This window comes from Sus scrofa, chromosome 8, assembly GCF_000003025.6.
Source record: "Sus scrofa isolate TJ Tabasco breed Duroc chromosome 8, Sscrofa11.1, whole genome shotgun sequence".
Taxonomy (NCBI): Eukaryota; Metazoa; Chordata; class Mammalia; order Artiodactyla; family Suidae; genus Sus; species Sus scrofa.
This window is the reverse complement of record NC_010450.4, coordinates 56,259,162-56,277,154: the sequence shown is the minus strand read 5'-3', so window position 1 is coordinate 56,277,154 and position 17,993 is coordinate 56,259,162. Positions and strand designations below refer to the sequence as shown.

The window sequence follows — 17,993 nt, the reverse complement described above, 5'->3', positions numbered from 1 at the left end:
TACCCTTCTGACCATGATAAAAGATACTTACCTCTTGTCTATACTGAATACCACAAGTACCCTTCTGACCATGTCGACTTGCAAATTTGTCTCCAATCTGTGGAATTCTAACGGAGCGCACCTGAATTATACAAAGATAGGTGAGTGAAGTCAGCCTGTCTCCTTCCCACAAATAGCACTGTCACAGAACTACACTCACCCTTATTTTACAAAATTTGTATCCTTCCTGGTTGAGAGTGACCATAACCTGGTCCACGATGCCTGTCTCACTGGTCCTGAGGAAGGTGCTACAGTCTCTCTTGGTATAGCGCCTGTTAGTACCCTCCAGCTCATCTTCATTTTCAGGCAAGGTCACAGTTTTGCCAATAATAACATCATCTCCTGACACACGAACCCCAGGAGCGATCAAACCATCATCATCCAGCTTGTCATAAATGGCATGCCTCATACCTGAGAAAAAAGACGGAACTTCCTGGAATGGTGCTAGCATAATGAGGTCACATAAACCCCTTTCAAAAGATTAAAAACCAAATACATAAATCAGTTCCAAGTTAGAGGGAAGTTAACAGGAATCTAATTCTAGGTATCCTCTCATTCTTCGCTAAATACACATAAACACTGTGGCTTGAGACAAACACTAAGGTCACAGCACAGTGAGGAGGGAAGGAAGTGCCTGTGAAATACAGAAGCAAGGGACAGTCCAAGGGACAACAGGGCTGTGGCGTGTCCCATGAAGTGAGACGACCCTCTGATTTCCTAACTCCCACCTCAGGGCAGGCCCCACGGATGGGATGACAATGCAGCAAGCCCTCTCTCTGGTGCAGACTTTTGACAAACACACCTATTTCCTCAAATATGAGCTCTAAGAATGACAAGAAAACATACTCCCACGTGGCCAAAAAAAGGGGGGCAGTAAGGGAAAGACCCAGAAAAATTCATCAGGAAAACCATGTAAGTTAACTCCGAATTCCATAATTTCAAGATTAGCGTTCCTTACCCTGGCAAGTTTCACGTGTAGGCTTCTCAAAAACTTCTTCTTGATCAAACCCTTTCTTAGACTCTTGTTCTTTGTATGATCGATAGAAAACAGACCTAAGAGCACATGGTTCTAAAGTTAATTTCTATTTTCCCTTAATAATAAGGCTTAGAACATACAGATAATTTTTACTTAATTGCTATCTAGTAGGCAATTTTAAACCATGGATTTGGGATAATTAACTATATTAAGGATCACATGTAGCTTTGACCTTAGCACAACTTGAATTACAGAAGTCCAGTCTCCTTCCATAAGATCCCTCAGAGGGGGTCACCCAGGCTCTCTTCCCATATGGCTGCTGAGAGGTTAGGATAGAAAGCTACGACATCCATCTCCAGTCTTACTGCTACCCTCTGCAACTATACAACAACCAAAAATCCATCTTCTCTTCTAAATTCCCAGGTTTAAACCAATTTTCATGTCATGGATTTGAGATTCATGCTTGATGTTAAACTGAAAAGTAACAGAATATGAGAAAAAAAGGAAATATACCATAGTTTTAACAATAGGTATTTATGGGTCCTAAAACTCTAGGTTTATTATTTCTTTAGACATTTCTTTATTATCCAAACACAAACATGTAAGGAAATATACTATAGTTTTAACAGTAGGTATTTATGGGTCCTAAAACGCTAGGTTTATTATTTCTTCTTTAGACATTTCTTTATTATCCAAACACAAACATGTAAGGAAATATACTATAGTTTTAACAGTAGGTATTTATGGGTCCTAAAACGCTAGGTTTATTATTTCTTCTTTAGACATTTCTTTATTATCCAAACACAAACATGTAAGTGCTTACCAAAAAAGGGGGGGGAGGTGCTCAAGGAGCTCCTGTTGTGGCTCAGTGGTTAACAAACCCAACTAGGATCCACGAGGATTTCGGTTCGATCCCTGGCCTTGCTCAGTGGGTTAAGGATCCAACGTTGCCGTGAGCTGGCTGTGGTGTAGGTCACAGATGCGGCTCGGATCCCGTGTTGCTATGGCTGTGGTGTAGGGCGGCAGTTGTAGCCTCAATTGGACCCCTAGCCTGGGAACCTCCATATGCCATGGGTGCAGCCCTAAAAAGACAAAGGGGCGGCGGGGGGTGGGGTGTTCAAAATACAGCCTTTGAAAATCCTGAGATATAAGCAGCAGTGTCTGCAGTTGTTCATGACCATCGCCAGGCCTCCTCCTTTTTGGAGGAGCACATTGATTTTTACTGCACTTGGCCCTAAACAGGACACCACACAGCACATGTCCGCCAAATATGCACAAAGCTTCCTGGAGGCAGAGACAAGAACAGAAAAATTCCTCTGCTCTCAGGTCAAAATTTCTTCCAGATTGACATTCAAAACCACCAACGGTTTGGACACACACGTCACACCTGTTTTTACAGAACTCTTTGGATTAAAATATTAATATTTCCACTATATCTGTGTTTTGACCACTTTTACATATATATATATATGTATAAATATATAAAATAGCTGACCTGAAAAAGCCTCGGTCTACAGCTGAACGGTTCATGATAACAGAGTCCTCTTGATTATATCCAGTGTATGATGCAATGGCCACAATTGAGTTAATGCCTGTAAATGGATTCAAGAGCCAACATTAAAGCATCACTCGAGAAACAGAAAAACTGCCTCTTTCAAATCAATTTTATTTAATCATATTTGCCACATTTGTTTTCGCCAATGGTAACTGTCAAAGTCTACTCCTCCTGCGATAGCAATCTGTGAGACAACTACTCTGATGGCTTAATGTTTAATGTAAGCAAATCCTAAAGAGCAGTCATTCCCAGTGTATCATTTTTATAATCAGTGATTATATATGTCACCTCATATTTATACAGTACCTCCCCAACCAAGTTTCCTGATTCTCAGAGAAACCCTGTGCCATAAGGCGTTATTATTCTCATTATCATAAAGACCTAAAAAAAACTGATTTATGATTTCACAGTTATGAAGCAATAGGCTCAGGCCCCAGCTCCTATCCCCTGATTTGGGGGTTTGAATCTGATATGACTCTGGTTCCTATTCTTGGCCCTGCTCTGACCCCAGACCCTCTCCCTATGCACCAAAAAAGTGGTATTATCTTCCCTACAGCAATTGTATTCAGTTGCTGCTGCCAAAACTACTTTTGATGAGCCCATAAAGACTTCAAGTAACAACTACTAAAGAAGTAAAAAAAAAAAAAAAAAAAAAAGCTGTAAACTACAGTCAACTGCAATATAAGAAACGATTGTTAAATGTACGTGGGGTTTCAATGAACATGATTCACATAGATGTGAATCATCAGATATTCCAGAAATTGAAACACACTCAACTCTAAAGCTATAGCTGACATAATATTCTGATCTACATATTTAAAAATGTGGAGTAAAAACTATGACTACAAAATACAAAGAAACCAAAATCCGGATGACAGAATGTTTTGATTACTAAATTCTGAATAAACAGTTTCTATCTGCTTCCCTAGAACAAAATTCAATTTTCAAATCAGAACCGACCTTTGAGAGGATTCATACCATTCATTTACTCTTTCGTGTGAACAGGAGGGGTGTCAGAGTTTCAAGGAACAAAGAGCAGGTAACAGGTGGCAATGCTGTTAAGCTGCTGGTCTCTCCTCTGAGTCTCTGATTCCCAGTCATTCCCAACCCAAGGCAGGAACCGATTTGGGGAGATAAATACATGCAAAAGGCAGGCCTCCCCCCAGTAACTATGTTTGCTCCTTCAGAGTTCTTCTGACTCTGCCATAGAAAGCTTTTCATTAGTTATCTTAAACACAGCAGCCCAAGGTAGCTGTGTCTCCAGTTTGTTTTTAACTTGAATTCATTCCTACTGTTACAAAAAATAAGTTCACACGAAACATAGATTTTAAGCTTTTCCTGAAAAATCAGATCTGGCATCGCTGGGTCTGCGTGTACAACATCACAATCATGGCAAAAGGGGAGCAGGGAGGCCTCCCACCCTACCTCTCACCTTCTACCCCAAGCCCACAGGAATCTGAGCCTGCAGACTAGACCCTCGGTGCCAAGCGAACCCCGCAGTCTGTGTTTGCTAAGAGAGAAGGATCAAGTAACACCAGACCTCTGCTGTCCTGAGCCCCCGATATGCTGATGCACATAAGCTGGAGCAGGGAGAAGGACAACGCGGTGCTAGAGGAGGATGGGGGCAGGAAGCCCTCCAAGGGAAGGCGGTGGCAGGGAAGTCGAGTCCTGCTGGTGGATGGTGGGGGCAGCTGAGGTAGAGCCCCCAGCAGCAGGGAGCCAACCAAGAAGGGTTTTCTGAGCTCAGTCATGTCACAGGCACCTTCAAGAGTGCCCCTGTCCAGGTCTAAATGACTTCTTCTAAGCGCTCTGGTAATACCCGAAACCACCCTTCCGTGTTGACTCTCCAGGCAAACAAAGACAATTTTCTGCCAAGCTGCATGATGCAGAGCAAGTTCACAAACATGTGGGCTCCTGAAGGCAGGGGATCTGAAGAGACCTGAGCTTTCAGAAATCCCAGGCTCTTAGGAGCTGTGAGTCAATCCTACTCTTTATTTTATTTTATTTTTTTGGTCTTTTTACCTTTTTTCTAAGGCCGCTCCCACTGGATATGGAGGTTCCCAGGCTAGGGGTCTAATCAGACTTGTAGCAGGCAGCCTATACCAGAGCCACAGAAACGCGGGATCCGAGCCACATCTGCGACCTACAGCTCACGGCAATGCTGGATCCTTAACCCACTGAGTGAGGCCAGGGATCAAACCTGCAACCTCACGGTTCCCAGTTGGATTCGTTAACCACTGAGCCACGATGGGAACTCCACGTCAATCCTACTCTTAGGGAATGAGAGCAGCAGGGCGTACATGACACCACGATGTGACACGGAATGGCAATGACTTTCCCAGAGCGTCTGGTGTTTCTGGGAAGGTGCCCATGGCCCCTATTCTCCAGGGAGCATGGCCTGCAGGCGCCCAGCTATCTAGGCCTTGGGGGCTTTCCTCCTTCTGTGTGACACTCCCTGGGTCACTCGCCCAGGCCACCTCTACTACAGCCTAGGAAGCAACCCCTCCATTCTACAAGCTTTCTCCAAGTCTGCACAGGCTGAGAGACCAGCTACATTTAGCTAAAAACAGTAATTTTGGATTATATTTCTAATATTTTCTTCTTAGCTTAAAAACCCCAAATGAAGAAACAATGTAATAGGAAGTTCCCATCATGGCTCAGCAGTAACGAGCCCCAACTAGGATCCATAAGAACTCGGGTTCGATCCCTGGCCCTGCTCAGTGGGTTAAGAATCCGGCATTGCTGTGAACTGTGGTGTAGGCCAGCAGCTGCAGCTCTGATTTGACCCCAAGCCTGGGAACTTCCATATCTTCCACATGCCTCAGATGCAGCCCTAAAAAGACAAAAAAAAGAAACAATGTAGCGAAGAGGAAAGAGCACAAAAAAAGGGAAAGCCCACATTTGGTCAAAAAGGAAGAAAAAAGATCAGAGTTTAAATTCCAGATCTACACATTAAATTGCCTATTGCTTAACTCTAGGCAAATAATTCTCCTGGTCCTGTCCCCACATGTGTAAAAAGAGAGATAACATAGTCACATTATTCATCAGCTAACATTCATTCCTCCTTTATTAATTGCTAGGCAACATGCCATGAGTTTTAAGTGGATTTAACCATCTAATCACAACAAAAGCTTTATGAGGCAGGTACCATTTCTCATTTTGTAGGTGAAAAAAACATCACAAAGCTATTTTTTTAAATTTTTTTATTTTTAGTCTTTTTGTCTTTTCAGGGCTGCACCTGTGCATATGGAAGTTCCCAAGCTACTGATAGAAACAAAGCTTTTGCTGCCGGCCTACACCACAGCCATAGCAATGCCAGATCCGAGCCACAGCTGCGACCTACACCACAGCTCATGGCAATGCCAGATTCTTAACCCGCTGAGTGAGGCCAGGGATCAAATCTGTACCTCATGGCTCCTAATCGGATTCGTTTCCGCTGCGCCACAATGGGAACTCCCACAAAGCTTTTATGATGCCAAGAAATGCCATGTATAAAGCACCTTGGATGGTGTTTCATACAAACTGCTCAGTAAGTATCAGTAGCTTTTAAGAAGTCTCTGTGATCTCAAGGACTATAACCACATGAAACCTAGGATCAAACCCACTCCCGGAGTTCCCGTCGTGGCGCAGTGGTTGGCGAATCCGACTAGGAACCATGAGGTTGCGGGTTCGGTCCCTGCCCTTGCTCAGTGGGTTAACGATCCGGCGTTGCCGTGAGCTGTGGTGTAGGCTGCAGACGCGGCTTGGATCCCGCGTTGCTGTGGCTCCGGCGTAGGCCAATGGCTACAGCTCCGATTCGACCCCTAGCCTGGGAACCTCCATATGCCGCAGGAGCGGCCCAAAGAAATAGCAAAAAGACAAAAAAAAAAAAAAAAAAAAAAACAACCCACTCCCTAGCAGGTTCAAAAACCCCTTTTGGCAACTCTGTCCCACCCACTGTAAACCTCCACTCAGCACTGAGGAGACTCCATGTATCTCAACCACTTTAGTTTATTTGTTTATTTTTTATCTTTTTGCCTTTTCTAGGGCCGCTTCCCTCGGCATATGGAGGTTGCCAGGCTAGGGGTCTAATTGGAGCTGTAGCCGCCAGCCTACGCCAGAGCCACAGCAACGCCAGATCCAAGCCACATTTGCAATCTACACCACAGCTCACAGCAACGCCGGATCCTTAACCCACTGAGCAAGGCCAGGGATTGAACCCACAACCTCATGGTTCCTAGTCGGATTTGTTAACCACTGCACCACGACAGGAACCACTTTAGGTCAAAGTGAATTTCTGTTACAAGGATCTCTGCTCCCAGAAGATGTCAATCAAGCTAAGAGTACTGGACAGTGATAGCAATGATACTACTAATTAGAAAGACTCCACTGGAGTTCCCATCATGGCTCAGCAGAAACAAATCTGACCAGGATCCATGAGGATGTAGGTTCGATCACTGGCCTCATTCAGTGGGTCAGGGATCCAGCACTGTCATAAGCTGTGGTGTAGGCCGCAGACCCGGCTCTAATCCTGCGTTGCTGTCAGCAGCTACAGCTCCGATTCCACCCCTAGCCTGGGAACCTCCATATGCTGTGGGTGTGGCCCTAAAAAGCAAAAATAAGAAAGACTTTAGCAAGATAACCCAATCAGCCCTTCCTTAGGGCTCAGAAGGTGGCCAACACAGCTTGTTAAAGCAGGGCCAGGACGCCAGATGGGCTCCATCCACAGACTGAGCAAATGCCAGGGTCATACAATGAACGCCACGTGCTGTGATTGCATGGCTCTGAGATAAAGCTGCAAGGGTGCAGGCATACATACATTTACCTGGTTCTGTGAGCCCAGGGGACCTAGAAAGAGGACGTCCTAAAGCAAGGAGCACCCCTAGCACCCTGATTCCGGTTTGTACATACTGTCCTTCACCACAAGGAGAAATAGCCAAGTCCAAGTTTAGAGGAAGAGAGGCACAACATAAGGCAGAGTGTAAGCAAGCACTTCAGGAAAGATAAGGATCTTCACACCACCTTGAAGATGCTCCCACTGGAGCACCTAGCACAGCTCTAGCGTCACAAGCGAAGAAGGAGAGAATCAGAAAAACATCATTTAGCAACAACCACATGCTCAACTGAGAGCTCCAAGTGTGACCAGGAGCAGAGTGTGGACAGGACCTCAAACCATCTCCTCACAAAGACCCGCACCTACAAGGACAAGACGCTTACAACAAAAATGGCAAGCACCTGACAAATAACCATCTTCTTTTTCCTTTATTTTCTTTTCTGGCAGCCCCAAGGCATATGGAGTTCATGGGCCAGGGATCAGATCTGAGCCTCAAAGCCAGATCCTCAACCCACTGTGCTGGGCCGAACCTGCATCCCAACACTGCAGAGAAGCCACCAACCCCAATGCACCATAGATACCAACTCGATCTCATGATCAAAGTTAAAATCACCTATGACAGGACACAAGGACAGCGCGTGCCTCCTGATACAATGCACTGAGCATACAGTATTGCTTCAACACTAGGCCCGCCAAAAAGCCAGAACCGAAGTATAAATCATGGGGAAACAAGTCACATTCAACTGAGAGATAGTGTACAAAGTAGTGCCCTGGACTCCTCAAAAATGTCAAGGCCATAAAGACAAGGAAAGACTCAAGGTCTGTCTGAGATTTGGTGACAAAAGAAACATGTATGACCCTAGAGTGGGTCCTAAACCCATAAAGGACATGATTAAGATAACTGGCTGACTGAACTGGGGACCTAAACACTGACTGGATGGGCGTCAACGACAACTTCCTGTACTGATGGTTGTGCTGCGGAGAACGTCCCTTTTAGGAGACATACACCGAAGAATTTGAGAGTCAGATGGGCAACAAGCACATGAAAAAATGCTCAACATCCCTGATTTTTTTTTTTTTTTTTTTTTTTTGGTCTTTTTTGCTATTTCTTTGGGCCGCTCCCACGGCATATGGAGGTTCCCAGGCTAGGGGTCAAATCGGAGCTGTAGCCATTGGCCTATGCCAGAGCCACAGCAACTCGGGATCCGAGCCGCGTCTGCAACCTACACCACAGCTCACGGCAACGCCGGATCGTTAACCCACTGAGCAAGGGCAGGGATCGAACCCGAGACCTCATGGTTCCTAGTTGGATTCGTTAACCACTGCGCCACGACGGGAACTCCAACATCCCTGATTATTAGAGAAATGCAAATCAAAACTACCATGAGATACCACTTCACACCAGTTAGAATGGCCATCATTAATAAGTCCACAAAGTAACAAATGCTGGAGGGGTTGTGGAGAAAAGGGAACCCTCGTGCACTGTTGGTGGGAATGTAAGCTGGTACAGCCACTGTGGAGATCAGTATGGAGATACCTTAGAAATCTATACATAGAACTACCATATGACCCAGCAATCCCACTCTTGGGCATATATCCAGACAAAACTTTCCTTAAAAAAAAAACACATGCACCCACATGTTCACTGCAGCTCTATTCGCAATAGCCAAGACATGGGAACAATCCAAATGTCCATTGACTGATGACTGGATTAGGAAGATGTGGTATATATACACAATGGAACTCTACTCTGCCATAAAAAAGAATGAAATAATGCCATTTGCAGCAACATGGGTGGAACCAGAGACTCTCATACTGAGTGAAGTAAGTCAGAAAGAGAAAGAGAAATACTGTATGATATCTTATATCTGCAATGTAATATAAGGCGCAAATGAACCTTTCCACAGAAAAGAAAATCATGGACTTGCAGAATAGACTTGTGGTTGCCAAGGGAGTGGGGTGGTTAGGGAGCTTGGGGTTGAGAGATGAAAACTACTGCCTTTGGAATGGATTAGCAATGAGATTCTGCTGTGTAGCACTGGGAACTATGTCTAGTCACTTATGGTGGAGCATGATAATGTGCGAAAATAGAATGTGTACATGTATGTGTAACTGGGTCACCATGCTGTATAGTAGGAAAAAAAATTGTATTGGTGAAATAACTATTAAAAAAATAGAATTCGAGAGTGATGTGCAATTTACTTTCAAAGGGTTCAGGAAGAGAAAGAAAGGGAAAGAATAAAGCAAATGGTGACATGGGAACAAGGAAACCTGGGTGAAGAGTGTATAGGAGTTCTTCATAATAGTCGTACAACTTTTCTGCAAGCTTGAAATTATCTCCAAATAAAGTTTTTTTTTTTTTTTTTTTTTGTCTTTTGCTGTTGTTGTTGTTGTTGTTATTTCTTGGGCCGCTCCCGCGGCATATGGAGGTTCCCAGGCTAGGGGTTGAAACGGAGCTATAGCCACCGGCCTACGCCAGAGCCACAGCAACGCGGGATCCGAGCGCGTCTGCAACCTACACCACAGCTCACGGCAACGCCGGATCGTTAACCCACTGAGCAAGGGCAGGGACCGAACCCGCAACCTCATGGTTCCTAGTTGGATTCGTTAACCACTGCGCCATGATGGGAACTCCCAAATAAAGTTTTTTAAACAGACGACATATTAAAGCATGCAGTGCCTACCAGTCATGCCCTCACTTTACATCAGAACATTCTATTGCAAATCCAATCCTTCACCTGTATTTCTTTTCTTCTCTAGTTGTAAAGAAATGAATATCTAAATATTGAAGAAAGAGAACTACGAGCATAGCCCAAAGATATGAGCATATTGTAGACAACATAACAGATTGTGTTTTTCTAGACAAGAGTAACCCCTTGTGGAGGGCTTTGAAAATAAATCATTCTGACATGAGAATCTGCTATCAAAATGTTAGATCCCCTATTACAGTAAATAATTTAAAGCCACTGTTGACAAGGCAAACTTTACTAAATAATGTAATTCACAGTCAAGCCAAAATTCTGCTAACATACTAAGACAACGATCGTGTCAAAGAACTACACTGTCCCTTCGGACTGGTCAGCACCTTTCTACCTGCTGTCCAGGCTGCCCAAGCAGCTCTTCCTGCCAATGCCTCATTCCTCCCCTTACCAGCTACAGCTCAAATCTCATCTCATGATTTTTTCCCCCTGGTGCCTGGAGTTCTGACTGTCTCTGGCTTAGAGAGTCCCACTCTGGATTTCTCCCAGCAACTTCACCCTAATGTATAATGATCATGACTATATCAGCAGCTTCACAGCTCTAGAGCTGACCTTTCCAGCCACATCTGCAACTCACTGGTGGAAGATCATTCCTGAGATATCTTGGCTGCAACTCAAAATCAGCGTGTTGAGAACTGAATTTCTTATCTTACACCTAGAACTCCTTCCTTCAACGTACTCCCAGTATTATTAACAGCAGCTCTCGCTCCTTGATTACCAAGCCGGGAACACCAGCAATACTGCCAATTCCTCTCTTCATCACGCACACCTGGTCAGCAGTCAAGTCCTGTCAGGTGTATTCCAACGGCGTCTCACCTCTTCCGCTTGCATTTCTCAATCAGAATCTTTCCATTTCTCACTGAGACGACTGCCCAAGAACCCCTCAATGATCCCCCTGCTCGAGCCACCCCTGATGTGACAGCCAGATCAACATCCTAAATTAAATGAATTGCTTAAAAAGGCTGGCTAACTCTTCATTCTCAAAAAACGAACCTGCTTCTCCAGGCTATGAGAGCAAGTGCCCCTCCCCATGCACACCCAACCACACCTGTGGACGCAAGTACTGATTGTGGCCTTCAGTATCCCAGGCTCTTGTTCAAACTGCCTCGCAAATTTACAGACCCTTCTATCAACTTCATTCTAGTCCAAATCACTACCTCCCCATGAAATTAGCTCTCGACTGAACAGGAATCAATCCTTTCACTCTGTGCTTCCAAAGGAATCTATATTTTCATCATAACACTTTCCACACATCTACCTTTTTATTTAACTGTGTTCATGTTTTCCCACCAAGAGAATAGAGGCTGTCGTATGCATTTCATTAACCCTCCCAATCACCCACAGAATGCCTGAAGCATAGCAGGAACTTAAAAATGCAGAACAAAATGGAACAAACCTGCAGGCAGCTCTCTGAATCGCAGATACTCCATAGACCGTGTAGTCACAAGTGGTTTCTGAGGGTAATAGAGAACGTGGGCCAAGGTGTCCATGCGCACGTGAAAGTTGGTGATATAAACCCCCATGGCCTGCTTCCCCATGGCAGACTGGTATGTGTTTCTGGGGGACTAAAGAGAGACATGAAAAGCACAATCAATGAAAATGTAATTACTTCTATATAAATATGCTCTACAGAACACTTCATAGATTAGAAATATGCTTGGCAAAGTTCCTATTTTTTCTGAAAGATAAGTGGTAACTATTTGGAATAATTAATTATGGCTCTTATGAATCAAACACAAGGAGTTCCCACTGTGGCACAGAGTAGGTTAATCATCTGGCTTGTCTCTGTGGTAGCACCGGTTCAATTCCTCGTTAAAGGATCCAGTGATGCTGAAGCTGTGGTGCAGGTCTCGGCTACAGCTTGAATGGAATCCCTGGCCCAGGAATTTCCACAAGCCATAGAAATGCCCACATTAAAAAAGAAAGAAATAAAGAAGAAAAAAAAAGGAGTTCCCATCATGGCTCAGTGAATAGCATCCATGAGGACAGGGGTTCAATCCCTGGCCTCGCTCAGTGGGTTAAGGATCTGGCATTGCCATGAGCTGTGGTGTAGACTACAGACTCAGCTCGGATCCTGAGTTGCTGTGGCTGTTGTGTAGGCCAGGGATTGGACCCCTAACCTGGGAACCTCCATATGCCGTGGGTACGGCCCTAAAAAGAAAAAGAATCAAACACAAGAAAAAGCATGTTAAATGCTAATTCCATAATTCGCAGCCATTTCACTAAAAGGGTTTTCTTTCAAAAGAAACTACAGACTGGAGTTCCCATCATGGCACAGTGGTTAATAAATCCGAATAGGAACCATGAGGTTGCAGGTTTGATCCCTGGCCTTGCTCAGTGGGTTAACGATCCGGCGTTGCCATGAGCTGTGGTGTAGGTTTCAGACGTGGCTCAGATGCCACGTTGCTGTGGCTCTGGCGTAGGCCGGTGGCTACAGCTCTGATTCGACCCCTAGCCTGGGAACCTCCACATGCCGCAGGAAGCGGCCCTAGAAAAGGCAAAAAAAAAAAAACAAAAAAAAAAAAAACAACAACTACAGACTAATTTCTACTTTTTATTCTACTTCCCCCAATTCCTAACAAATCATAGTGAAAAACTGTCACCAACCTGGTTATGATCAGGAAAAGGAATAATTGAGGCACAGACACCAAGAATCATTGATGGATGAATCTCACAGTGTGTGTATGTGGAACAATAAGCTACTTCCTTCTCCTGTAAGTCGTCTGGGGTCATTGCGAGCATCACTGTTTCTTCTTCTAGAGTATCGATGTACTCCACTACCCCACTGGCCACAAGATCCTGCCAACTAAAAAAGAAGAATGAGGGAGTTCCTGTTGTGGCTCAGTGGTTAACGAATCTGACTAGGAACCATGAGGTTGCAGGTTCGGTCCCTGCCCTTGCTCAGTGGGTTAAGGATCCGGTGTTGCCATGAGCTGTGGTGTAGGTTGCAGACACGGCTCGGATCCCGAGTTGCTGCGGCTCTGGCGTAGGCTGGTGGCTACAACTCCAATTAGACCTCTAGCCTGGGAACCTCCACATGCCTCGAGAGCAGCCCAAGAAATGGCAAAAAGACAAGACAAAAAAAAAAAAAAAAAAAGAATGCATGTCACTTCCTTACTTCCTCAACTACCTTAGTTAGCTGAGCTTCCTACGTAATAAAGAGCATTACTCCATCTGCATGTATTCATATAGAAAGAGTTCTAAAATACATATATTCTTATAAACAGTGGGAAAAAAAAAGTTACTGAACAACACAAAATGTTTGGCTTCAAAACTATTACTAGTTTATTATGCTCTGCTCTGCTCTAAAGAAACCACCTCAGGGGCTAAGGGAGTGAATATATAAAAACAAAGAGTAGGAGTTTCCGTCATGGCACAATGGAAACGAATCCAACTAGGAACCATGAGGTTGCAGGTTCGATCCCTGGCCTTGCTCAGTGGGTTGATGATCCGGCGTTGCCATGAGCTGTGGTGTAGGTCACAGACTCGGCTCAGATCCCACGTTGCTGTGGCTGTGGTGTAGGCAGCAGCTGCAGCTCTGATTCAACCCCCAGCCTGGGAACCTCCATATGTTGTGTGTGTGGCCCTAAAAAATGACAAAAGACAAAAAAGAAAAAGAAAAACAATATGATCACCAATGAATACAGGGTTTCCTTTTAGGTGAATGAAAATATTCTGAAATTAAATAGTGGTAACTGCACCATCTTGTGAATATACTAAAAACTACCAAAACACATACTTTAAAATGGTTAATTTTATGGCATGTGAATTACATCTCAAGTTTTCTTCTAACTGAATGTTCTTACCTGTAATTGTTATATTCTCTCTCTTTCAACTGATCAATATGTCTCTTCTTCAAAAGTAGCTTTTGTTTCTCCACAATGAGAAGTGGCCTACAAATGCGACCTGCATCTGTATAGATCCGAATCTCTCTCTCACGAATATCTCTGATCATAGAAACCTATAAGTAAAAGGAAAAAAATACCCATGAACTTTTTATCATTAAGGCTTAGCTAATAATACAAAAAGATGAATAAATTAGCATATAAAATGAACAAATCTTGATTTATCATTGTTCAGATACTAAAAACCTTTGTATAATTTAAAATTTCATGTGAGATGAATATCTAACACCTTGGTAATCAAAGAGATGAGTAACATCTGGTTATAATGTCATGCAAAATAAAAGTGAAGAAAATATAACTGATATCACAAACACTAGCATAGGACAATTTCTTATCTTGCCTCTTTGATAATTACATATACTTCACCTTGTAGCCTTTCAATAACCTGCCCTGTATCACTGTGCCCCCATCAGTCTTTCCAGGTAATAAGCCTGGCTTCTCAAAATCACCTATAGGTGTTGCCCTAAGAAGCAAAAAAAAAAAAAAAGAATTTTCCACTGATCATATGTTGAAATTGTAAAAATTTTTTTTTTTTTTTGCCTTTTGACAGCCACACCTGCAGCATATGGAGGTTTCCAGGTTAGGGGTCGAATCAGAGCTATAGCCACTGGCCTACACTACAGCCACAGCAATGGAGAATCCAAGCCATGTCTGCAGCCTACACCACAGCTCACAGCAAGGCCAGATCCTTAACCCACTGAGCAAGGCCAGGGATTGAACCTGCAACCTCATGGTTCCTAGTTGGATTTGTTTCCACCAAGCCATGACGGGAACTCCAAAAGTATAAAATTCTTTCGGCCACATGCATGGCATGCGGAAGTTCCTGAGCCAGGGATCAAAATGGAACCACAGCAGTGACCCAAGCCACAGCATTAACACCAAATCCTTAACCACTAGGCCACCAAGAAACTCTGAAACTGTAATTCTTTTTTTTTTTTTTTTTCTGTCTTTTTGCCATTTCTAGGGCTGCTCCCATGGCATATGGAGGTTGCAAGGCTAGGGGTCTAATCAGAGCTTTAGCTGCTGGCCTACTCCAGAGCCACAGCAACATGGGATCTGAGCCGCGTCTGTGACCTACACCACAGCTCACAGCAATGCTGGATCCTTAACCCACTGAGCTAGGCCAGGGATCGAACCCTCAACCTCATGGTTCCTAGTCGGATTTGCTAACCACTGAGCCACAACGGGAACTTCTGAAATTGTAATATTTTTGATGTACTGGGTCAAATAAAGTATATTTAAATTATTTTCATATTTTTTAAACTTTTAAAATATGACTATTAAAAACTGTAATTACATATTTAATTCACATTATATTTCTACTGGACAGTGCTAGAAAGTATCAAAAGAATTTTCAGATAGTGTTCCCTAGTGGCTCAGCAGTTTAGGGCTCTAGCACTGCTACTGATGTGACTCTGGTTGCTGCTATGATGCAAGTTCAATCCCTAGCCCAGGAACTTCTGCATGCTGTGGGCATAGCAAAAAAAAAAAAAAAAACTGGGGGGAATGTACAATTAAGAACATAATCAATTATTTAAAGCACTACAAAAAATGAAGTGCCAATACATATAAGATATGTCAAGAAGTAAACAAATAATTTCCTGTGAATTATCTAGATCTAAAATATATTCTTAAAAAGCCAACCAAGAAAGTAACTGCCAATGAGTTGAGAAATAGAAAAACAGATTGGTATTTCTCTAAAAAGTACTTTTAAAAAAGGGAAATCACATCTGGATACCTTTATTAAAGAAAGGATTGGGTCTATTTAACTAGAAAAGGTTTGGATTACTCAGTATAAAACCAATAGTAAATTGGAGTTCTCATCGTGGTGCAGTGGTTAACAAATCCGACTGGGAACCATGAGGTTGCAGGTTGGATCCCTGGCCTTGCTCAGTGGGTTAAGGATATGGCATTGCTGCGAGCTGTGGTGCAGGTCACAGACTCGGCTCAGATCCCACGTTGCTGTGGCTCTGGCGTAGGCCGGTGGCTATGGCTCCAATTAGACCCCTAGCCTGGGAATTACCATATGCTGCGTGAAAAGGCAAAAAGACAAGAAAAATAAAAAATAAAACCAATAGTAAATCATAAAAGTTTGATCAAAAACATCAAGCTGTCCCAAAGCAAAAAACCAAAAGCCAAGATACAGAAAATGTTCCACATTTCTCAGCCCATTTCCTGTCCTTAGAAAACAATCGAGATGAAACACAGTGAGCAAAAACACCATGTGCGGCAATCTCAAACGTCTGCTTTGAACCTTTAAAGAATTTCTAATAGAATATACAATATTCTATTAGAACATAGCTAGTGGAATACAGCTCTATTGCCTTAATAGGAGGACATAAATTGAGCTGTGTCTCCTCAAAGGCCAAACAGTATCATCAGTCCTTCAAGAATACCAAAGAGGAGTTCCCGTCGTGGCGCAGTGGTTAACGAATCCGACTAGGAACCATGAGGTTGCGGGTTCGGCCCCTGTCCTTGCTCAGTGGGTTAACGATCCGGCGTTGCCGTGAGCTCTGGTGTAGGTTGCAGACGCGGCTTGGATCCTGCATTGCTGTGGCTCTGGCGTAGGCCGGTGGCTACAGCTCCGATTCGACCCCTAGCCTGGGAACCTCCATATGCCGTGGGAGCGGCCCAAGAAATAGCAACAACACAACAACAAAAAAAGACAAAAAAATAAATAAATAAATAAATTAAAAAAAAAAAAAAAAAAAAAAGAATACCAAAGAAAATAGGTCTTCTTGAAGGACTGATGACAGGAGCCTGATAGGTCCAAACTGAGGCGAAAGTCAGAAATGGGTAACATGGTGACCTCTGGTTATCAGAAAATAGGAAGGTAAAGAAAAAGTAGGAGACTCCTGAAAAATATACACAATGCTCCCACTTAGAGGTTTCCAACTCCATTTCCAGTGGAAGATTAAAGAACCTAATTGAAAGACACAGGGTCCATTTATAGGTTCAACACTCACTCCTTGTCAGACACTACACGTCAAGCACCGTGTTCAGAACTGAAAATACAAAAAGCCCTATAAAGACACTTTCCATGCTGCTGAGAAGTTAACACCGTGGTGAATGAGAGAGGCAAATAAATCAATAGTTACTACCTGAGATAAGCATTCTTTTTTCTTTTTTAGGGCTAACCTGCAGCATAAGGAAGCTCCCAGACTAAGGGTCAAATCAGAGCTGCAGGTGCTGGCCTACACCACAGCCACAGCCACATTCAAACTCCATCTGTGACCTACACCGCAGCTCACAGCAAAGCCAGATCCCTAACCCACTGAGCAAGGCATGGGATCGAACCTGCATCCTCAAGTATACTAGCTGGGTTTGTAACCTGCTGAGCCACAAAGGGAACTCAAGCATTCTACTTTTTAAGGAAATTATGCTACATATGGTCACAAATATCTAAATCAAGAGCTCAGCAAATAGGCTACAGGCCAAATCCGCCTTCGCCTGCTATCTATTTTTGTAAATAAAGTTTTACTGGTTTATGAATTGTCTATGGCTACTTTTCTCAACAGCAGAGCTGAATGTACAACAGACACTGTAAGGTAAACAAAGCCTAAAACATTGAATCTTTAGCCCTTCAAAGAAAATGTCTATCGATCTCTAATCAAAATCAAACTGAGGGGCCAGGTAAAACACCCTGAAGGTGATGAGTTACTACTAGAACTCAGCAGAATTAGTGACATTTACCTAAAAACGGTAATCGGCACCCTTTTCTCTTGCCCATTTTTCAGGAGGTATGGGTGACAGAGAGCAAAGGCATTCCAGGCTGAGAGAGGGGCCCATTAAGGGAAAGAGCCCTAAAACAACATAAAAAATTTAAATTTACTCTAGAGAACACAGAAAAGCTAGAGGCAGCTCTCAGCAGATACACATGGCATGAACCAGGTTCTCAGTTACAAAAACACAGCCGCTGTTGATTCTTAGGGTTTCTCGCAGCCCT

At 43.5% G+C, this 17,993-nt stretch overlaps 1 protein-coding gene across 1 annotated transcript in view; it reads right to left on the bottom strand.

The window, feature by feature from the left end:
* The window catches only part of POLR2B (RNA polymerase II subunit B), a 50,638-nt gene that overhangs the window by 6,213 nt on the left and 26,432 nt on the right, over nucleotides 1-17,993 (bottom strand). The window contains exons 14-20 of the mRNA XM_003129037.5: nucleotides 13,949-14,103; nucleotides 12,750-12,948; nucleotides 11,539-11,707; nucleotides 2,511-2,607; nucleotides 998-1,092; nucleotides 200-450; nucleotides 32-121 (exon numbers count right to left, since the gene is read on the bottom strand). Coding sequence (XP_003129085.4) covers nucleotides 32-121; nucleotides 200-450; nucleotides 998-1,092; nucleotides 2,511-2,607; nucleotides 11,539-11,707; nucleotides 12,750-12,948; nucleotides 13,949-14,103 — 1,056 coding nt within the window. The remainder of the gene's footprint in view (nucleotides 1-31; nucleotides 122-199; nucleotides 451-997; nucleotides 1,093-2,510; nucleotides 2,608-11,538; nucleotides 11,708-12,749; nucleotides 12,949-13,948; nucleotides 14,104-17,993) is intronic.